Source organism: Euprymna scolopes, chromosome 30 (assembly GCF_053919585.1).
Source record: "Euprymna scolopes isolate OS-2025 chromosome 30, ASM5391958v1, whole genome shotgun sequence".
Lineage (NCBI taxonomy): Eukaryota > Metazoa > Mollusca > Cephalopoda > Sepiida > Sepiolidae > Euprymna > Euprymna scolopes.
This window is the reverse complement of record NC_136511.1, coordinates 45,496,571-45,521,200: the sequence shown is the minus strand read 5'-3', so window position 1 is coordinate 45,521,200 and position 24,630 is coordinate 45,496,571. Positions and strand designations below refer to the sequence as shown.

General features: G+C 33.4%; 1 protein-coding gene across 7 annotated transcripts in view; it reads left to right on the top strand.

Annotated features, from left to right (window-relative positions):
• The window catches only part of LOC145254784 (uncharacterized), a 371,478-nt gene that overhangs the window by 328,548 nt on the left and 18,300 nt on the right, over window positions 1-24,630 (top strand). Inside the window, exon 1 of one of the 7 annotated variants that reach the window (XM_080113567.1) lies at window positions 448-1,142. The exons of the other annotated variants lie outside the window; for them this stretch is intronic. Within the exon in view, the coding sequence (XP_079969693.1) occupies window positions 1,098-1,142 (45 nt within the window). The 5' untranslated portion in view covers window positions 448-1,097. Of the gene's footprint in view, window positions 1-447; window positions 1,143-24,630 lie in introns of those variants that run through there. 7 annotated transcript variants of the gene reach the window in all.

Genomic DNA, 24,630 nt, shown 5'->3' with positions numbered 1-24,630 from the left:
TTTACCTGTAAAGTCCGAAGTTTAAAACCTTTTTTAAAAAAAAAAACACATTGTTTTGTTTTGTTTTTTTTTTAAATAAAACCTTGGTCCTTACTCCTTTAATTGAAAAAAAAAATTAGGGCTTGAATTACATTTTTCGAGGAGTTATAAGCTTGGAAAGATGGGGTGGAATTATTCACTATTTTCACGAAATTTCTGACACTGCTAGCGCACTGCGCAGTGTCAGAGCGCTAGAGACTTGTCACCTCAGAGTCCTTGGTTCGATTTTCGTCCAGTTCAGGCGCTAATGAGTCGTATGACGACGAAACACGTGTTCGTAGCTAATATATTAAAAATATATATATATTTATTTAAAATGATTATGAAATTGATTCTTAAAGTGCGATTTCATTAACAATTAAAAAAAAGATCCCCCCACCCCCGCCTCCCTCCCTTCTTTCCCGCTCTCTTTCTTTTCCCCCCTCTCTCTCCCTCTCTTTCTTTCTCTCTCTCGTCTGGTCGAAAGCAAGAATTTACTCCCCACTCCTTCTTGAGTAACGTTAACTAGACTGTGTTTTATTTTAGGACATGGTCATACACACAAGTAACGAACAACGCTGAGTAATAGATACAGATTACTTACACGACTCCCCACTTGAACCGCGTGACATAATTATGCCTCGCATTTTATGCCAAGTCGGTCCTCCCATACTTTCAGTTACACTAGACCAAACAGGTTTATAGTTTGTTTGGTTTTACATTAATCTTCCCCCCCCCCCACTCCCTCTCTCTCTCTCTCCTATTGGTTGTGGGCTATGAAGTTCTAGCTAACTGATAATTTCTCTTCAGCCTTCCTGATGCGTGTGGGTGCGTCGGGTACCTGCCATATATACTTGAACATAATAAGACTTGGGCTTCCCCCTCCTCCTCCTACTCTCTAGAAAACAGCTTGACTGTCTAATAGTAAAAACATTATCTACACTCGGCCTGCATTTATTTAGACGCATAGACGTGTACGCATGTGTCTGAGAAGGTTACATAGCAGACATCCCTACCTCCAATGAACTATCTTCATCAACGCAACAACCACTTCTGGATGTACTTGTATACGAGGCACCATGCTTATTCGAAATTTGATTTTTCAGCCTAAAATACAGGATACGGTGAGTCTTTATTCGGCCCCCTCCCCCCGATCTAGACTTTTTTACTAGTGCTTTTTTTTTTCTACAATTTCTTTGCAAAAATAAATAAATAAATAAAATTTTTAAAAATCCCACGGACTTAGGGTCTTCCTCGTCTTCGTTTTTGTTACATTTTCTGTGCGGAAAGAACTTCAATTAATCCTTGCTAGTTTATCTAAGTTCTCTCTCACTCAGCCACAACTTCGTTGCGAAATACTATATTTTTAATAAGGAGGCGTAGTTTACTTGAGGTATTGTGTGTGTACACACACACACACGCACACATATATATATGTGTGTGTGTGTGTGTGTGTGTGTGTGTGTGTGTGTGTGTGTGTGTGTAAGAACAGAAAACACTTTGAAAAAGAGTTAAAAACATATTTGATCTGAAAAGGAAACACTTGATAAGTGGATAGTCCTTAATCTGCGGAGTTTCGAAGAAATACTTTCGTTCTCATCAGAGGGTATTTGATGAAACTACAAGTAAGCCAAAGATCTTACTTGATAACAAAAAGTGAAGCAGAGGGAATATGGTGAAGAAAAGGGTGGTTAACCGTGAATGGATAGTCTGGTGAAAGGTAAATAATCCAATAACAGTAAAATCCAAAAATATAACTCCAAGAAAGTTAATTGAGTTTCCATTTGCACAAGTAAAATCCAATATTTTATTTATATATATATATATATATATATATATATATATATATAGGGTGGGCCAAAATAAGGGTCCTATTTTTAAAAATTCATAAATTCATGTAAGTTTTAAGAAGTGTTTTTCGGCCAAAATTTGTTGTTTATTTCAAAAAAATCTCGGAAGGGTCAGTCTACACACACATAAAGTTTGGTGAGTTTATCTTTTATTTTGTGGAAGTTATTCAAATTTAAAGATAGGACCCTTATTTTGGCCCACCCTGTATATATATAATATGTGTGTGTGTATATATATATATATATATATATATATATATAATATATATATATTTATATATATGTATGACATAATCGCGTTTGACACACCGGTTTCCGTCAGATCACGGACGTTAAGCAATGATGAGTCTGGCCATTACCAGGTGGGTGACCATTTGGGGACTTCCAGGCGCTTCTCCAACCCACTGGACTCAAACAGTGCCGATTCAGGAGAGGTGTGGTTGGGATTGTGCAACCCTTGCCTCATAATTACACGTGCAGAGCTGCCCCTACAGGGGGCATCCTTTGTCTTTCGAGATTGAACAGAGGCATAAGAGAGTGTGTGTGTGTGTAATATGGATATTCTCAACACCGGCCAATTTTCCTCTCTTGCGTTGTGATAGTTTATAATATTTTCCTATATGCAATTTCTAAGCTTGTCTTTTCGTTTTTATTTATTTACTAGCAGTTCCGCCCGGCTTTGCTCGGGCCCTATCTACTGTTCATTACTTTACGTGCCTATGTATATATTAAAAAGTGTGAATATGTACGGTAATAACTTTCTATATGATAGGCTTCCTTAACTACCATAGAGAAAAGTTGGTAGAGACTGCAGACGTCAATTTTTTTAATACTTTGACCCAAATTTTGACCCCTTAGCATTTATTGTTTTGGGCTCAAATAGAATTATAAAGTTAGATCCCTGTCCAAGTAATCCATATCTAAAATTTCAAGTGTTTAGACCCAAAATTGGCCGAAGAGTTTGGTAGAGTTCTCAAAGGTCAAATCGTTGAACTTTGACCCCTTAACAGCAAAATTTCTGGCCGAAAACCGATTATAAAGATTTTCCCAAACCTCAACACCCCTTAGTCAATTTTCGGTCTACAGACTCGAAATTTGGCACGAGTTATTTGGTAGGAAGATGTACACAAACACACAGACACTTTCACTTTTGTAGATATATAGATTTCATATTTTACCACCCAAGTGTCGATGTGTGAGGGAAAGGAGTTTATATATCTTTATATATAAAATAGTTATCGGGACGATTTCAATATTTTTACTGATTCCGATACAATTACCGATTCCGACTCTAATTCTTTTTTTTTTTTTTTTTTTTTTTTTTTTTCTTCAAATATAGAGTTGCATTTTTAAAGGAAGGCGTCGGATTAGTGTAAAAAAAAAAAAGTAATGTTAAATATGCTTATATTTTCACAAACGTAAAAATACTCTTGTGGGGGTTTGATCTGTAGGTTTTTGTTTTACTGGTAGTTTTAAATCAATGAAAAATTTCATCGTTGTTACGAAAATTAAGTTTTAAACAAAGCAAAACTGTTTTTTTTTTTTTTTTTAAATCGTTTTTGGCAGAAGAAAATGAGCACACATTTTTCCGATCCCGATACCCCCAAAAGTTCCGATTTTTCCGTTTCCCGGTTAATCATCCCAGCATTAATATAAAACTTAATGCCTGTTTATATATATATATATATATATATATATATATAATAATCTTCTCTGGTCTTTCTAACCGCTAAATCTTATATTATCTTATATTATCGGGTCATTAGCATGGCTAGTGGTGTGTGTGTGTAAAATATATATATATATTAAAGTTCGCCGCTTCTAAAGAAGACCCTTTTTAATATAATTATCTACAGCCACGTAGTTCATCTAGGATTCCTTAGCGTGGTTAGTGGAGATATATATATTTTATTATTTGAAAAAAAAAAAAGAAGTGCAATTTTATTTTTAATGAATAACAATATTTATTAAAAAGTAATTTCACACTCGTTTGGTCTTTCTAACCGTTAAATCTTAAATTGTTATCGAATGTTTCACACAGTGGACTTCCTTTTATTAATATCTGTGTTTGTTTGTTCCGTATAGAAAGAAAGGTTAGAAAATATACATAAAATCTTAAATTGTATTCTTATATCAAATTTACTGGAGAAGACAATGGGGGTATGCTTGAGTCTTTAAGGTCACCCCTAATGGGTCTACTAGGACACAATCTTAAAACGTCAAATATATCCTATTTTTATGTAATTTAAATCATATGTTCATAAAAAAAATTCTGCTGAGAAGACAATGGAAGTATCTCGAATTTACACATTATTACCCTCTATATGCAGGATATTTGTGTGCCCCCACCTTTAAATGATCTATAGAGATAGAACCGCCTTAAAACTTCAGATACGTCTGATTTAAATGAAATTCAAACCCTGTGTATAAGACGTTGATTCAGAAAGTTTTTCGACATTTCATATTCTTCCGATTATATTAGGGGACAAAGCAGGAGGAGGGTGGGTCAATAAAAACAAAGAAAATTAGTATGGTATTATGAGCACAGAAAAAAAAGGGGTGGGCGTTTAGTAGTCATCCTCGTTTAATCCCAAGCAACGTCGGCTCTTCCTGCTAGTATATTTATAAAGTATATTTTTCGGTGTTTATATATATATATATATATATATATATATATATATATATATATATATATATATATAATGTACAGAATTTACTTCATTAACCGATTATTACAAATTTTAGAATACATTTGCTAGACGTAATGTAGGCTATATTTAGTTTTAAGCAAAGCTCAGCAGATTCAATTTTAGTATTAAACATCAATCAATAAATATTCTCCAAATTTCAAGGGTGTTTTTTTTAAATCAAGTATCTTATATGGCTCTAAGGGGGCATAATGGAACAGCGTCCCATTAGAAAATTAGAATATTTTATATTTGCATAGAATTTAATCCATATTCATTAAAACACCAATTAAGCAAGACTATCTTAATTTCAGTTTCTTCTTAAGGCACCTTATGCTTAAGCCTTACATTTTAGACATGTTTTAGAATGTAATGAACATTGATCAGAATTAGAATAATAATTCTAGGCATAAGGTTTAGTAGCTTTATATGTTTGTTTTTTTTTTTTTTTGTACTCATGTTCACCCCTTACAAAGCATATCGCCACTTGGACGTAAGCGGCTACTATTTCGGGGCCATGTCTAGGAAAGATTAACAAGATATTTGTTTATGCTACATGTAAACTTCTGCATATCAGTACAGTCAGGGAAACAGGCAGCAGGAAGGAAATTCCAAAGTCTAGCTGTTCGAGCGAAGAAACTATTAGAATAGAAAGCTTTCTGGCATTTAGGGACAACAACAGTGAAGGGGTGAGATCTTATTGCTAATGTTGATTGTAATCTTTATAAGGAGATATGAAAGTAGTGTCAAACTTTAGAAAGTTAATTTTACTCGCTCTGGGACGGGTATTCTTCAAGGGAAATACAACATAGTATACCTTCTAGTGACATATATATATATATAGAGAGAGAGAGAGATAAAGAATAAAAAGGAATAAAAGGAATACTATTTCTATTATTTTCATCATATATATATATATATATATATATATATATATATATATATATATATATATATAAGCAAAGGGGCGATTCCAATATTTTTCCTGATTCCAATATAATTACCGATTTCGCTTCTTTATAAATCTCTGAATATTTAACTATAAAGCTATCCCCCCTCGTATATAGTATAGTTAAATGGGCAGATATTTCCTCAAACGCAAAAGTACACTTGTGGGAGATGATCTTTAGATTTTAGTTTTAGTCGTAGTTTAAAATCAGTAAATGTTCATTATTTTATCATTACTATCAGCAGTAAAAGATTGTGCTTTAAACAATATCAAATCGAAATAAAAAAAATTGAAAGAAGAATGAAGATAGTTTTTGGCACCCGAAAATAGATACAATTGTTTTTCGCCCCCCCCCCTCAAAAAAATAATAAATTCAGACTTTTCCGATTCTGATTAAACACCCCAACAGTCCCAGCACTAATATATATATATATATATATATATATATATATATATATATATATATATATATATGTGTGTGTGTATAGGAAATTTTCATAGATGGTTCATCTATGAATTCTGACGATGCTAGTTGGATATTTCCTCTTCTTTTTGAGGATTTTCCCCTAGCTGAAACAATTTGTAAACTCATTCTGGACTCATAGTAATAAATTTCCTATATACTGCTCTGGCTACACATTGAGCACTCTAGTCCGGTTTATATATATATATATATATATATATATATATATATATAGTTATTTGTTTTTGCGATACGTTTTGAATGAATTCAATTATTTACGAAAGTGCATTTTTACCTAAATGCGAGTTGGGAATATTGGTACCTCCACATGGGGAGCGGCGTATATATTATTTTTAAAATATAAAAATAATATATGGTGTCCAAAAAGTCACTGAAGGATTTTAAACTTAAATGGATTCTTTATTTTTGATATCTTTATGTAATTTAAACACAATCTGACTAAGACATTGGGAAATTAAAAAAAAAAAAAACTGCAAAATTTAAACAATCTTTATTTATGAAAAATAATGTCTTGTAAATGTTGCCCATTTTCAACTTGCATATTTGTGCTCTTTCCAAAACATTATGCATGATAAATTGCAGAATCTCTGGATTTCGATTTAACTTCTTTATTTCGTTCCTGATGTTTTCCTTCAATTCTTGCAGGGTTCCGGGTTTGTAAACATACTCTTTCTTTTAGATATCCCCACAATAAAAAGTGGGGACTAGTCAAGAGCTATCTCTTCCATGAAAATGCTGTGGAAAAGCTGATTAAGTCAAAACAATTAACCCCTGATTTTGATAAAATAATTTCACAACTTGCGTACGTTGTCGAATTATCCATAATTAATTTCAAAAATACAATTTACAATTATGATGAAAAATACAATTTACAATTATGATGAAAAATACAATTTACAATTATGATGAAAAATACAATTTACAATTATGATGAAAAATACAATTTACAATTATGATGAAAAATACAATTTACAATTATGATTTTTTTAAATTTAGAAAAAAAACTCATTAATGGTAAAATAACAAAGATTTTAAGCCTTCAATGACATTTTGAACAACCTGTGTGTGTGTGTGTGTGTGTGTGTGTGTGTGTGTGTGTGTGTATATATATATATATATATAAACTACATCGGTTCCCGTTAGATCACCAAAGTTAAGCATCACTGAGCCTAGTCAGTATTAATATGGGTGATCATTGTGGGATTCCAGGTGCTGTGTGTGTTCTCTGCTTATCTTGGCATTGCTCCCAGTTGTTCTGGAGTTCTTGCCACTGAACTCCACCAGTGTCGATTCAGAATAGGTGTGGTTGAGGAATGCGCAACGCTTGCTTCACAATTAACACGTGCAGCTACCCTTACAGGAGGTATCCATTGTCTGTTGCCAATGAACGGAGGCATCGAATCGAAATATCACTCTTTTGTCTAAGTTGGTGCACTTTTCCTAGTTTACAAAAGTGTTTGGCTTTTTTTTGTTTGTTTTAGATTTTCAAACTTTGCTAACTATTGATTTTCTTTCAAATAAAACAATCTCAGTTTAGACGTGCATTTGTGTGTGTTTGTGCGCTTAAACTAACGTCGACTTCAAGAAGATAATTCATAAACGCTTATTTATTTATTTTATCTACTATTAAAATACTCGTTTTTATTCATCGACCAGTACATTTTTGCATCATTTTTAGGTCTGATTATAAATAAAGCTAGTCAGAATTAACTGTCGATTTCCCAGATACATTACTATATAGGTCTAACTTTTAAAATCTGACCGATATATATATATATATATATATATATATATATATATATATATATATAGTCTTGGAAGCTTTTTGTAACTATGTTAACATTTCTTTTTAATTTAATTTTTAGTTCTCTGCATCAACTTGCTATATATACATATATATATATATATATAGATATATATATATATATATATATTATATATCTTCTGCCTGTTCCACTTTTTCTTGGAAACTACTGGACCGATCTGGTTGAAATTTTGTCTTGACCTTCATGATAAGGTGCAGCGAACTAAGTATCATGGTATCCGTTTGATGTATTTAATGCAAAAGTGAGCGTACATTTAACCGTATTTAACTATTAATTTGGCATAAAGCACTTATTCTTTGTCAAGGGTCTAGAGTTTTTTCCATTTTTTTGACTGAATAAAAAGTTTAATGTTATTTGTATTATGTTATATATACTAGAAGAATTTGTCTCAGGATGTGTAAAATTTATTCCCCTCTCCCGAACAGTTTTGCACCACTTTTATGCTGCCTTACAAAGAATAAGATCTATAATGATACTGCATCTTATTTCTAGAATCCTTTTTCCATTTTTAATCAAAATCCGTAAATGATTTCTATTTAAGAAGAAACTTCTAAATTTATGGTTTAAGCTTAAGTTGTCTTAACAAAAACAACAAAAAAAATCTTAATTAGTGTATTATGAATCAACTTTCATGCAAATCGGAAATATTTAAATTTTCAAATGGGATGTTCATATCATGCCGCTTAACAACTTTTAAAATCCCCTCCAAAGAAACTGAATTGTATGGGGGGGGGGAGTATTTCATTTAATTTTTTATTCATGGATGTTTGATAACTAATCAGTCAGAAGTATCTGAGTTTTCACAAAGGTATTTAAGCCTTCCTCTGTTTTTCTTTATACAAAAGTTGAACTAAATATAGCTTATATTACCCAACCTTATGTTTATCACCTGCCTTCCAAAACATTCATAATGATCGGTTTGGGAGTTTACTACACACCAATATATAAACATACATAATTTTAGATGTTAGAGATAACCTTTGTCACTATTAAAATAGTTATATCAAATTGTAAACGGGTGAAAACAAAATACCAATACTTAACTTATAAATCTACAACTTCTACAACTCTCTCGCGAATTTGAGCTATATATATATATATATATATATATATATATATATATATATATATACTAGCAAAAGTACCCAACGTTGACTGGGTTCAAAAACAGCCTACAGAAAATGGACTCTGATTTATGAAAGTATGATAGGTTATGAAAAGGAAGGGTTGTAAAGAGATAGCTTCGAATTTGGGGATATCAAAACCAAAGCAAAATATGATGAAAGTAAAAATAAAATAGATAAACTCCATAATTTATTATACCATACCTGTTCACACTGAAACACTTATCACAATATTCTGTGGATCTATATTAAAAAAAAACTTATTAAACTTTGTGACATATTTCCATTCTATGGAGGTCAGGTGCGAACGAACACTCCATAATTTTATTATACCATATTTCTTAAAACTGAAACATAATTCTCAAAGTATACTTACGCAGATAGATATGAAGTCTTTATTAAAGTTTGTGCCTATTTCCATTCTATGGAGGCCAGGCGCGAACGCAGACCCCACAATTTTATTATACCATCCCTATTTAAGTTAAAACATACTTATCAAAGTATTATTATGTACATCTATATCAAAAACACTTGTAAACGTTTTTTTTTTTTTTTCATTTTTAAATTTTCTATTTCCATATTTGTGGACCAGGCGCGAACGCTGACCCCACAATTTTAATGAATCACCGTTCTGCCAGATCAAACATACCCATTCCTGTGTCTCGATACATCTATCATTATATGTGATCAGTTTTCTATAATAGTCAACCATATAGGAGCCTATTCACGACCAGAGACGCACACACGTTCAGCTTTATATTGTATATATATATATATATATATATATATATATATATATATATATATATATATTTATCTTCTCTATGGATCGGAGACCTGGACCACATACAGGAGGCACGTAAAAACCCTGGAGACGTACCACCAAAGATGCCTCCGAAAAATCCTCAGAATTAGTTGGAAGGACCGACGCACCAACACCAGCGTCCTGAGTGAGGCTGACATTCCCACTATCACCGCTACTGTTGCTCAACGCCAGCTCAGATGGACTGGTCATGTTGTCCGAATGCCGGATCTCCGCCTCCCAAAACAGATTTTCTACTCTCAGCTTGTTGAGGGAAAGCGTGCCCAGGGTGGCCAAAAGATGAGGTATAAGGACAACATCAAAGCAAATCTAAAGCGGTTTCACATGGACCTTGAGACATGGGAGGACGTGGCTGGGAACAGGTTGGCATGGAGGAGCGCTGTCCACAAAGGTGCTGCGCTTTATAGTAGTGACCTAAATCAAGCTGCTGAGGATAAACGCAAGCACAGAAAGGACAGATTATTAATCAGACACACCCAACCCCACCCCACCACCACTACCTTTATCTGCCCAAATTGCACAAGACAAATTGGATCTAGGATTGGGCTCTATGCTCACCTGAGGACCCACAGAAGCCACAACGGAGGACAGTCTTACTCGGACACGAGTGACCGCCGATGATGATGATGATATATATATATATATATGTACGTCCAAGTACGAAGTACTGTTGCCACATCTGGGCAGGCGCTGCTAGAAGCGGCTTATTCTGCCTTGACAGAGTTCAGAATAGACTTTGTAGCTTAGTGGGGGATGCCCTTTTCTCTTCCTTGCAACCTCTTTCTCACAGAAGAGACGTTTGCAAGCGTGTCTCTGCTTTATCATTATTTCCATGGCAAGTGCTCGTCCGAGCTCCAATCTATGCCCCCTCCTCGCCAAAATTTCACAAAAACACACTCATCTAGCTGAAACCACTGTCAATAATTTCCCCCACTCTTTATCTGTGCCTAAACCTAAACGTAGATTCCATGAACAAAGCTTCTTTCTTAGAACTACACGCCTGTGGAACTCTCTTCCATTTGTCTGTTTTCCATCTGACTACAATTTGGTTGTCTTCAAGTCCAACGTAAACAAATTCTTGATGAACCGTCTCCTTACCAAATTTCCACTACTAACGATTATTACAATATTATCACATTGACTACCGTACCCTCTATAACCCTTATCCTCGGGTGGCCTCCGGACCTTGATAAGTGGTGACACCTATGTAATATATAATGTTAGAGACGCACCCCTATTACAAGGAATAATGAAATATTTCATGACGTCACTTCTGGGAACAAGAAGCGGTTTATGAGAGAGTGGATGGTCGTTCACAACTAGTCCTGCCATGAGCAAAGACATTGTTCAATTATTTATGTTACGCATTTTTTTTAATACATATTTATTTGTTATTGTGTCTTTCTTGTCATGTATTTTACCACCAACACCACAACAATATATATATATATATGTATGTGTGTGTGTGTGTGTGTGTGTGTGTGTGTGTGTTGTATCTGTTCTCCCCCTGATTAGTACCGAAAAAATTCTGGATCAAAGCAACTTTTTTCCAATATTTTCTTCAACAGTGCTCAATACATGAGTAGAGTTCGGTAGTAATCAAAATATATATATGGCAATTAAGCTACACAGAATCTTCCGTAGGGACTTGTCAGGTTTTAGCCTGACAAGTCCATACCGGAATGAAACCCCGGAATATATATATATATATATATATATATATATATATATAGTCTGTAAAATTGGTTCCGAAAATGTTGCAAGCAAGGTAGCATGCTAATACAAATAAGGACACAAATGAATCATTAAAGCTGGGCCAAGATTTGTGTTTGTCTCTTTATTTTTAATGGCTTGTTACCTTGCTTATCCACATTTCCATAATCAATTTTACATTTTGTTTAAAAGTTTCATTTCACATTTACTCCCTTATATATATATATATATATATACTAGCAGGTCACCCGACATTGCCCTGTTGTAAAATGCTTAAATATGACATTTTAATTCATACGGATTGCATATTTATTATTATAGAGCCACTTCTCTATCTGTTATTATATTGTACCTAATATATATATATACTAGTGATTTGAAAAATAAAAGCAAAATATGATTTAGGTGCCATCAGTAAGAATCGAAACCAAAAACAAACAACTTTCCAGCCTCATTCTTTAGACCCTGAACCACGCCCATACGCCCATAGGAATATAAATATTTCCAAAATAACGTTGTTTAACCTATGAATGTAGATTTGTGCATGTAAACAGGTTTAGTCGACTACTTATCCCAAGGTCAAAGTTTTTGTTTTCAATTTTGACCTTTTAGCAACAAACACCAAATCGGAAGTGTGCTACAGGTAAAAATACCCTATATATCAAATTTCAACTCTGTAGGGCAAATATTTATAGAGGAGTTTGATAACCTTACACACCCACACACGCACACACACCGACACGGTCATATATATATATATATATATATATATATATATATATATATATATATATATATATTCATGCTAAAGCATTTTCATCTTAAATTCTATACAATAATGCAGAATGTAAGACTATGCATTCAGTGAGATAATAAAATTAAACCAATCATCTTGTAAGAAACCATAAAAAGTGAATAATATTCAATGAAGGTTTGTTTTTCAAAGGAATACGCAAATTAGTTAATCTTTATGTAGTTGCTCACATATTTATGACTGAGAATATTAAGAAGTTCGTTTTAATAATTTTAAATAGAAAAAGCAAGTTGCTTTCAATATCAATGTTAGTTTGACAAAAAACTAGATTTTTATATATATATATATATATATATATATACGAGCAAACAGTTAATAAAACATGTTAAAAACACTTTGAAATGAGTTAAAAAAATGAGTTTAATCTGAAAAGGAAACACTAGATAAGTGGATAGTCCTTTCCTTCTCATCAGAGGGTAGGAATTAGCAAAATGCGGGATCGGATTTTGGATGCAGAAGTATTTGATGAAACAACAAGTAAGTCAAAAATCTTACTTGATAACAAAAAAAGTGAAGTAGAAGGAATATGGTGAAGAAAAAGGTGATTACACATGAATGGATAGTCTAGCGGAAAATAAATAATCCAGTGACGGTAAAATATATAACTTCAAGAAAGTTAATTGAATTTCCATTTGCACAAGTAAAATCCAAGGAAATCCCGTAATTGGAAGAAGACTATTTTATATATATATATATATATATATATATATATATATATATATACTTGTTTATTGTTATATAAACATGCTCACATCCCGCTGCTACAAATAGCCACTTGTTTCAATCAAACAACAGATATCATCAGGCAGCGACTTGACTATTCAAAAGTTCAATGAATAACCTATATATATATATATATATATATATATACTTGCTCTGTCCTCCATTGAACACTTTTTAATAAACACATATACATTTAGGAAACCAAACTATACAACCTATATATATATATATATATATATATATATATATATATATATATAGTAGGTCCTCCAGCATTACATGGTCATAAAACATGCTTTTATGATATTTTAATTTATGCAGATTTCATATTTATTATTATAGAGCAAATTTTATATTCGTATTATATTGTACTTAATTTATATTAGTGATTTGAAAAGTTTTTACAAAAATATATATGACCATGGTGCTATCAGCTAGAATCAAAATCAAAACATTTAGCTCTCTAGCAGTATTCACTACCATATGACCTAAGGTCACATGGATATCGAAACTTTAAAAATTAACACGGTTAACTGTATAAACATATCTTTGCACATTCATGGAGGATACAGATTAAGTCATTTTTATCCTTACTAAGTTCTAATCTTGACCAGTTAGCAGCTATTTTTTCTGACTAAAGACTAAATAATCGAATTTGTTTCACAGTTCCAAATACTCAATATGTCAAGTTTCAAATCTGTAGACCAAAATTTGATAGAGTAGTTTGGTAGAGATCGTTTCTCACTCAGACAAGTTCACTTTTATAATATATACAAATAGATAATTGAATAAGTTTAAATATATTGAACTAAAAAATTTTTTTTTTCAAAAGTGCTCAATGCTTATGTAGAGCTTTTATAAGTAAAATTATATAAACATTAGAAAAAACTATGCAGATTAATCAACATTTCGACGCTGTTATTCGCCTCGTCAAGGATACAATGAGTGAAAATTCTGGCTTTGGCAAAAAAGAACAACTTTTATTCAATTAATCGTATATGATGAATTAATTTCAATATTGTTTCGATATTAAATTACCCTAAAAGGTGCTGAACAGACGTTAAATCAACAAATGAAAAAGCCAGTCATCACCACAGCCTTCCTATGCACCCGTGATAATGAATTGCTTTTATAGCCGAGAAAGAATTTTTTTTCTTTTTTTTTTTTTTGTATTTGGGAGTCACCACTTATCAAGGCCCAAAGATCACTCAAGGATGAATGTAAGGTGATAATTTAGTTAATGAATGTAAGGTGGTAATTTAGTTATCGTTAATGGTGTAGATTGGAAAGAATTTGATTATCATAAGCGGGTCGTTCTTGTTGTGTGAAAGAAAGAAAGATGATACTTCATAATGGTATAACTTTTGGTTGACATTCAATTCGTGAGGCACCCATTTATTTATTTATTTTTTTGTCTTTCCAATCTCTCTGAAGTGGTTAGAAATCGTCGCGTACGTTACGTCTAATTCAGAAGTAAGTTCTCAAACGTTTGTGTGTGAATTGGCTTCGACTAAGGATCTTAATTGATCTTTGTCAACATCCGATGGCCGACCACTACGCTCATCATCTTAAAGACTCTCGTCGCCGCCATGAAATTTCTTAAACCACCATTGTGTTGTGCGTTTAGTAGTGGTTCATGGACCAAATGCTTTGTTGATATCACGAGCTGTTTCAGCAGCTTTTCGGCCTAGCTTTAACTGAAGTAAGAAAATTGTGCGAATTTGCTTTTTTCCGTCTTGTACTCAACGTTCTGAAAAGAAGACATAATTGTTTTAAAACAATTGTAATTTAAACGATTAGATAGAGCGAACAACGCTCTTTAAACTGATATATAAAATAAAGGTATTATAACGAAAACTTATTTGAAAATACATCTTTTCAAATCAAAATTAAAAGTTTCGCAAGAACTTTCTTCTCAACCTAATACAGGGTGACCCCCCCCCCCCAAAAAAAAAAAACAAAAGCTAAATGGAGGCCATTTAGAAAATATGCTGTAGAACGAAAAAAAAAAAAAGGCCAAAGACCCTAGTGTTTTGATTTGATGTTTTGAATATAATAAACTAGTTATGGCCAAAGTTTCATTTCATTCGGACAAAACACTAAGAAACGGGGCCTAATTAGAGTTGGGGCCTGTTTTTTTTTTTTTTTTTTTTTTTAGGTCACCCTGTATATACACTTTTGTGTGTGAAAATTGATGTCCTATTTTGATGAAGATAAGAATAAAAAAATAAAAAAAAGTTGAAGAACCTCGCCTTTCCCAAATGATGATTCTGTCAACACGTTAGATTTAAAATTTATTTATTATTTTATTTTATTTTTTATTTTTTTATTTTTGATGCTTGACAATAATGAAGTTTACAACATGACTAGTATTTCCGGGGCGTTTTGAATTAGGAAGGAAAGTCAATCCAAATGTTAAAATATTACCATTTTAAAAGAATTGTGGTGGCGTTTTTTTTTTTGTTTTTTTTTTTTGTTTTTTTTTGTCCCTCCCCCTTCTTTGTCTCAGAATTATTATTTTATTTTTTTTTAAATTAAAAACAAAAAGGATATCATTTTATGGTATAGACTACAAAACGAAGTGTTCTAAAAAATAAATAAATATATATATATATATATATATATATATAAAGGCAAAATGTGTGTGCACATTTTATGTATGTCCGGCAAAGGTTTTTTTTCGGGGGGGGGGGGGTCTCAGGGAGGGGGCGGGTTTACTATGTCATAGAACCGTTTACATACCGTCTAGATTATAATATGTACGATTTGCGAACGCACGTCGTGTCTAGATTTATTTACATCGACTTTTACAAAATTATTGCCATTTCGGCTGGCTTCGTGTGTGTTCGGCTTTTTTTTGTATAAAAGCGAAACTAAACTGAAGCGAAGGCGTTGTTCTCGACCTCGTGCTGGAAACGTCCTGAAAGCAATCAGTTTTTGATCTATGTGGGGGAAACAACCCTCTTATATCAGACAATTGCTATTCATTGGGACACTCCTCTTTTTATATGGAGCGTCCCCCCCTCTAACACCTTAGAGGGAAACAAAACCCCAAAAACTACCTCGCAGTAAAAGTTAACTGCGGTATTTCTATTTGACCTCATTAAATTCAAATTCACGCAACGTCAATTTGTGTAAACACAATGCACTTCCACAAGTATTTTCTTGAATTTTCGATCTATCAGCGATTATCAAGACTCTCCAGATGACCCTCTAATGTCAACCATTTTTTCCCCTGTTCTACCTTAAGATTTGGCATACTTGTGTTTCAAAGTAAATAAACACTTTAAAATAAGTTCAGACATGAAAAACCTTATCCAGATAAATAGAAGAGTAACTTGGTTTACCTTGGTAATATTTATTTGTTGTATATTTGCTTTTGAACACTTTTTCGTTTCGTTGTCTATACTGGAAAATACCTTAAAAAAAAAAAAAAGAAAATATGTATCGTATATTTCGGCCTATAAGATGACCGTCAAATAAGATAATAAAATTGGAGCAAGTTTTCATAAATTCATCATATATCGGTTGTATAAGACGACTGCTAAATCACGAAACCATGTTTGTTTAGCCTTGGCTAGAGATTGCAACACCCGGTATCTTATGAAATATTGATTTTTAAAGATGATTTTTTTTAACTTTAAAGGTCGTCTTACACGCCGAAGTATACGGTACCCATGTAAAGATAAACGTTACTGTTAGCGACATAAATTATTTTAATGGAAATACAGTTGGGAAAATTGTTAAAAAAATGAATTATTTTCGTTTACCTATTCATTTTTTACTTTTGTGGTTTAAAAATAATAATCTCTACCAATATATAAAAGTCACTTTGTTTGTGTGTGTGTGTGTGTGTGTTCCTCACATGTTCCGAAATGACTGAGCCTATCTTTTGCAAATTTCACACAAAGTAATTTATATGTCTGGCAGTGTTATTAGATATGTTTTGTACAGAAATTCATCCAATAAGTATCGAAATTCGAAAAAAAAATCCAATCCTAAAAATAATCTTTCTTTCTTATAGATAAAAAAAAGAATAATTTTTAAAGAGGAATATTTTACGTTACATCGGCTAAGGGAGATAATAAAATCTCAGCCAATCATTTCTTCTTAAAAACAGATTTATTGTCATCTGGAGATATAGGTCAGATACTGCACTTTGATCTTGACGTGAAGGCCAGAATCTTACAGTTAATAAAATGATACAATATATTTCAGTATAAATTTGAGTGAGAAATCCAACGGGTTCTTGAAATAAGAGAGTCGTGTCAAAATATCGCGTTATCTCGCTGAGAAATGAGCAGCAGTAAAAAGGGCTCATGTTTTTTGCCTGCTTCTTTGAGTCCGCAGCAAATATAAAAACAGCAACAATTGGTTAAAAAAAAAAATGGGGTGGGGGCGTCTGTTTAAATTAATGGAAGTATAAGATCTGTTGTTTTGTCTTAACTCAGTTAGCCAATGAAACATGCACCGACCAGCTGGTTAATATGACGGCAGCTACAATCATGTTATTTTTTTTTATATTTAACTAGAATACCCGCCCAGGACGTGTAAAATGGATTCCCCAAACAAGTTTTGCACTAATTGTATGTCCCTTTATCCCATGCAATGCTGCATATCTGTGCATGTTTTACAGGTATTTTAATGCAATATGCTCTGATGAACTCGTTGCACTTGTGCTCCCTCGAAGTACATATCCCCGACAAACCTGCTTAGCAGCAAAATCACACCCTTTCACTGTTGAAATCCCTAAATGCCAGCGAGTTTTCTACTCTAATAGGTTCTTCTCTCAAACAGCTAAACTTTGGAATTCCCTTCCTGCTACCTGCTTCCATGACTGTACTGATATGCAGAAGTTCAAATGTAACGTAAATCAACATCTTGTTAATCTTTCTTCGGCACGGCCATAATTAGTAGCCCCTTACGTCCAAATGGCGATATGTATTGTTGGGGGTGAAGGGGGAGTAAAAAAATAAAATTGAAAGTAATGATTTGTTTAATGTTCATTTCTTTAAATTTATAAAACACAGAATCTAATTTACAAAAAATCCTTTTGAAATTCGAACTCTGGTATTGACATTGTAACAACTACTGCCTTAGTAATGTGTACTCTGTCTATTCCCCTTTTTGTAAACCAATCATATGTTTCTATTTGAAACCGGCAAAGTTCAAAAGCACCATAACTTTTTAAGCCTATATTGTATTGCTCCTAGCCCGTTTGCATGTACGTTCAACTTTTTCTTGGAAACTACTGTGCTGATCTGGCTGAAATTTTGTATGGATCTTTGTTATGGTAAGGTACAGCAAACTAAGTATTATGGTATCAATTCGATGCACAGTAAGGAAATAATAGGAATTAGTATTTAATACAAAAATGAACACAAATTTGATCATATTCAACTCGTTCTAAGTCAACGGGCTATAACTTTTGCTCGTTTTTAAATGGCTAAAATGTTTAGTATATAGATTTTTTTTGTCTCATATTCTCCTGTTTCATGCTCTGCTGACAGGATTTTCATTGTCACAATATAATACCATGCCTTTTATATTATTATTGATGTGCTTATACTCTTGTCGAGTGATTTGCTAAAACTGTGAATACGATTAAAATGTACTGTTATTAATGGATTCTCTAAGCTGTTTTTAAGACTAATTACATTGTTTGCTCTCTCGAATCAAGATTATTTTTTTTTTAATGCTCGTAATTCCTTGTAAGCAACAGACTTTATAGAATAACTGAGAAAAAAGTGTAGTATCTGTTCTTATACCGTGTAACAGAACGTGGATTTGTGTATGCAAACGCATATGAAATGTGAAATGACATCACTGTAAAGAAAAAGATTATTGGTCCCCCAATTTGTCAGAGAGGGACCTATGTTTTCAGTGGCGTCTGTCTCTCCATTAGTCCGGATGATTGTCAGATAACCGTCCATTAGTTTTTCCTGAAATTTTGCCACGAATTGTATTTCATTAAATAGATGTGTACAGTAAAAAAAATGTTTTTTGCAAAAATTCCTGTTGCATCCCCAGGGGCTCAAGAGATAAAAAATGCCCCAAAATGGCCAAAAATGACACGTCTTGCCCCATAACTTTTGATCCATCCATTATATTTTTCTGAAACTTAGCCAAAATGTGGAGGCCATTGTTCTTAATATAAATCCAGTATAGGTGACCTTGATAAAATTCTGGTTCACATCCCCGGAGTGCTAAAAATGCCCCTTTTTGTGGCTCTTTTTTTTCATATTTCTCGACAAAAACTTGATATGTCTGACTATATAGTGGTTTTTCATGGTGGTTAACTCAAATAAACATGTATTAAGGCCTAAATCTGCACCGTTATCCATTTATACTGGGATTCGGGTCCCCAGGGGCTTAAAAGAGGTAAAAAATGTCCCAAAATGACACTTTTTGCCCCATAGCGTTTGATCCATCCATTAGATTTTCCTGACACTTGGCCAAGATATGGAGCTCATTGTTCTTTATATAAATTCAGTATGGTGACCCTGGCAAAATTTTGGTTCGCATCCCTCTGGGACTTTTAGGGCTAAAAAAACATGCCTTCATGGAGCTCTTTTTCATATTCAAAAACTTGACATGTATGTCTATATAGTGGTTTTCCATGTTGCTGAATTCAAATATATATGTCTTAAGGCATGAAACTGTACTGTTTTTCCATTTACACTGGGATTCAGCATTCCCAGAAGCTCAAAAGGGGGTCACAAATGCCCTAAAATTGCAAAAAATGACACTTTTTATCCTATAACTTTTGCCTCATGCATTAGATTTTTCTGAAACTTGGAGAAAATGTGAAGGCAACGTTGGCCCTTCACACTTCTCACATTCGTCATTTCTTCACTATTTTTTGTGGCGTCATCTCACATGCAGCAGGGGACCACGCATGCGCGGCTTGTTAAAAGGTGAAAGAGAATGTTAGAGAAGACTATCACCTTAGAGACGTCACAACCATAACGAAAAGTTGCACATAGTGAGGAAATGAGGAAATAAACGTTGCTGTTACATGAAATGAGGAAATAAACGTTGCTGTTACAAAAAAAAGACGAGGAATCTAGTTATTACTTGTCCTATGTTCCTTGTGACGTACTCTGCTACGTGTTGAGTCTATGTGTGCAACGTTAAAACTTAATCTTTTTTCTCTATGTCAACATATAGCTATATTTAGCATACAGAAGTGTACAAAGGAGAAACCCTTCTAGACTGAGGCAATTTGCTTTTGTTCCAATCCAGAATGTCCCCCTTTTAGGGAACTGGATTTTTCCCATATATAAATTTAAAAAAAAAACGAAAAAAAAACCCCGGCTTTGTGTCTAACTCTGCCCTCGTGGAAAGGCAAGTAAAATAGAGACACATAGAATTTTAGTTATCACGATGTTCGTTTTTTTTTTAGGGGGGGGGGGGATCGGTAATAAATGCCTCCAACACAATCAGGGCGACTATTATACAGGGTGAGTCCCGGAAAACGGATATTTTTAAGGAAAACAAAACTCTGCGAATAGTTCAACAAAAAATTTTATAATGTGCAATCCTAAATCCCTATCCTTTACTCAAGGAGAGCAAGGAACGTTCTAAAACCATCCGTTCCCGTGACGCACCCTGTAGTATGGGCAAAATTCAGTTACATAAGTACTTTGTCTGGAACATGGCAATGCACAATGCTAGACAACTTCCGACAGGGGTGCCTTTCGGGTTAAAATGGCTAAAATTGACACTTTTGTGCTTATTAAAAAAAATTGATGCCTTAAATTTTTATAAAACTTTCTGAAAAGTTGTAATTAACTGATTTCTATATAATTTTGTTTATCTATACTTCATGATACCTCTTGAGTGTACCCCAGGGGATTTTTTAGGCCTAATAAAAACGCTCCATTTTCAGGACTATTTTACCATATTTGTCCAAAATCTTCAGTGTATGTCTATTTATCTGTTTTGCATGGTGCTGAACTTAAATTTAAATATGTTAAGGCCTTGGGAACTTTTGGGGCTAAATAGGGGGGGGGGGGAATGATGGAATTAGTCATTTCTTTTTTTGCATGGTGCATAACTCAAATTTACATATATGAAGGCCTAAAACTGCACCGTTTGTTCATTTTCAGCAGGTTTTGATGTTTCCTGGGGAACTTTTGGGGCTAAATGGGGCGGGGCAAATGCTGAACTTAGTAATTTTTTTCATGCTTTGTTCACTGTGCACTCATGGGGGACCATGCATGCTTCACTTGTTCTATCAACAGGTGCCGATATCTGTGTTTAAATAATTTCATCAGTATGTATCTGTCGTGCTCGACATGCCGTAAACAGGTACACATAAAAATGCTGCAATTTTTCAGCTCTTTTCAAAGTTGAAACCTACAACTTACAGCACTAGAAAGTGGAAACTTATATAAGTAGGTGATTTTTTTTTTTTTTTGCTAATGCTTCATTTATGGAGGATAAAAATTAATGAGATTGACTGTTGAATGAAAAGTTTTTTTTCTTTTTTTTTTCTTTTTCACTAAATTTCTCGAATAATTTACTTCATAAAATCTATGATGCGATATAAACTAGATCAAGATGGAAAACGGCAGTATGTTTGCATCTATGTAACCGTGGCCGTGAGACCAGTACCCGCATTAAGCTGGTCTGCAGGTTAATTTGTTGCTGGCTATCTTGCTCTTGCTTGTTGCTGGATCTCAACATTTTGAATCGAGAGAGAGACTTAGCTGTCGTACAAAGCTAAGACTCTGTAACATCATCTTTGTATAGATACTCCTTCAGGCATTTGGACTCATGGATTTTAAATGTCTGAGGGAGTGGCACTCGTCTGACAAGACGTTGCAATCATCAACCGTGCTATATATATATTTTTTATTATTATTAAATAGTTTTTTAAAGTTAAATTCAAATTTTAACGGCATTTTTTTGTTTAATAAATTGTTAGGTGAAAGTACAGAATAGTTACAAAACACCCTTCTCTCCCCATGTTAAGAATGGGTTTTCTATATAGCGCACTGAAATAATCACGTTACTAACATAGATGCATAAGTACCAAAGATGACATAACCAGATATTGTAGCAAGAAAGCTGTAATCCAAACTAATATTTAAAAAAAAAAAAAAAAAAAAAAAAGACAAATTATGTTTGTATACAATATGTAATATGCATTGAGTCACATTAACATTTTATGATGATTGCATGATGCAATTTAAATCAGTTCATGTAAAGACAGGATTTTTTATCAAGAAGCAAAATGTAGTATCTGTTCTGATACTAACCTTCACTTGGCAAAATTTGAGTTCAGTCATAGATTATTAGTTTACAAATTACAGTGATTAAAGCTACTTTTATAAATTTTCAAAACAGTGGAAAAATCTGACTTTCATGTGTTTATAAAGCATCGCTTTCTAATGAATTTATGGTAAAAGATTACTGCCAGATCACCAAAGTTAAGCAACGATGAGCCTGGCCAATACCAGATGGGTAACCATTTGGAAACACTAGGCGCTGTATGTACTCTCCGCTTATCTCGGCATTTGTTTCCATTCGTCCTGAACTTATATATACTTGCAACTGGAATTAAAACAATGCTGACTAAGAAGTGTGATTAGAGATTGTGCAACTCTTGCCACAATAATTTCATATGCGGACACCCTTCAGTGGGTATCTGTAGTTTGATAAGACTGAACGGAGCTTGGTTTTTTTATGGCAAGAGTCATTTATTTATCTAGAGTCCTTCCCTCGCCAAACATTCACGAGAAACACTCATCTAGCCGAAAACACTATCAATAATTTTCCCGACTCTTAATCTATGCCTAAACCTAAATGTAGATTCCATGAACAAAGCTTCTTAGAACTGCACACCTGTGGAACTCTCTTCCGTTCACCTGCTTTCCAGCTGACTACAATATGGTCGTTTTCAAGTCCAATGTAAACAAGTTTTTGATAAGCCGTTCCCCTTAAGTAATCCAATTTTACCAAATTTACACTTCTAACGATTACTATGATATTGTCCTTTTGACCACTGTACACTCTTTAATCCTTATCCTCGAGTGGCCTCTGGGCCTTGATAAGTGGTGATTTTGTTTTGGGGGGGAATGTTATGATATTTTTGGAGCAACGTTATATTTTTTGGAGATCCTAGAGACTAGGTTCTTCGAAAAATATAACGTTGCTTTATTTTAAAGAGACTAGGATCTTCGAAAACTATAACCTTGCTTTTTTTCACCCATAACGGAACGCAGGAACGCAACGTAATTTTATTTATTTATTTATTTTTATTAATAATGTACATATTTTCGATTTCCCTTTTTTAAAATTCCTCGATATAGCTTTGAGAAAGCGAGAGCGAAACCGGGCAGCTGACTTCCCCCTTTATTTATTTTTTCCTCTTCTTCACCTTTTTTTTTTCTTTATTTCAAAACGTATTTTACTTTTAATCATGAATTAGAAAAGTCTTCCCTTTATTTATATAAATTCGTACATCATCGAACAAATAGAATTTTTAACAAATTTCACAAGACGTGTTTAAAAAGATTTTCTATAACTATCGGAGAGAAATTGATAAATATAGACGATTTTGTTCTTTCTTCAGAAGAATTATGCAGTGTAAGCAGTACTGTTACATATTCTCTCATAGGTTTTAAAAAATAAATTATTTGGTGTTCTATTTATAGTGCAATGGAACCTAATAAGTTAAATGCAGTGAATGAACAAAACTGCTATTTCAAATGTAAGTATGACGAACTAATGAAAATGCCATATCAAGTTTAAACCCGAAAATGTTATTGCAAACTTTATTTTTATTTACTAGGGAATCATCGCTTAGGCGGTTTCTGATGAGGAAAAAACTGTTCAAGCAAGACAATGGCTTGATAAGTATATGTTGGTCTCTATTCCATTGGAAACAATGGTTAAGAGGTGGCAAGGAGCAAAGATCACCAAAGTTAAGCAACAATGAACCTGTCCAGTACCAGATGGGTGATCATTTGGGAACGCTAGGTGTTGTATGCATTCTCTGCTTATCTCGGCATTGTTTCCAGTCGCCATGAACTTATATATACTTGCAACTGGAATTAAAATAGTGCCGACTCAGAAGAGGTGTGGTTAGAGATTGTATAATTCTTGCCACAATAATTTCATGTGCAGGTACCTTTCAGTGGGTATCCAGAGGCTGATAAGACTGAACGAAGCTGTCCTTTCTGATGAGAAATATATACTATTCAAGCAAGACAATGTCGGACTCTGATCCATTAGAAACAATGGTTAAGCAGTGGCAAGGAGCAAAGTGTAGAATGTGTTCTTATACTAATCTTCAAATGGCAAGAGTTGAATTCAATTAGATTATAAGTTTATGAATTACAGTGATTTTAAATTACTGTTTTAAATGTTCAAAACGATGGAAAACATCTGAACTTTGTGTGTTTATAAAGCATTGCTTTCTGATGAGGAAAAATACTGTTCAATCATGACAATGTCTTGATAAGTTATTTCAGACTCTGTTCCATTGGAAACAATGGTTAGAATGTGGTATGCTGACTTCAAATGTGGTCTTAAAGACACAAATGATGTTGAACCCTCAAGTCGTACAAATTCGGCAGTTGGCATCGGTATATTACCTTAAAAATTAAT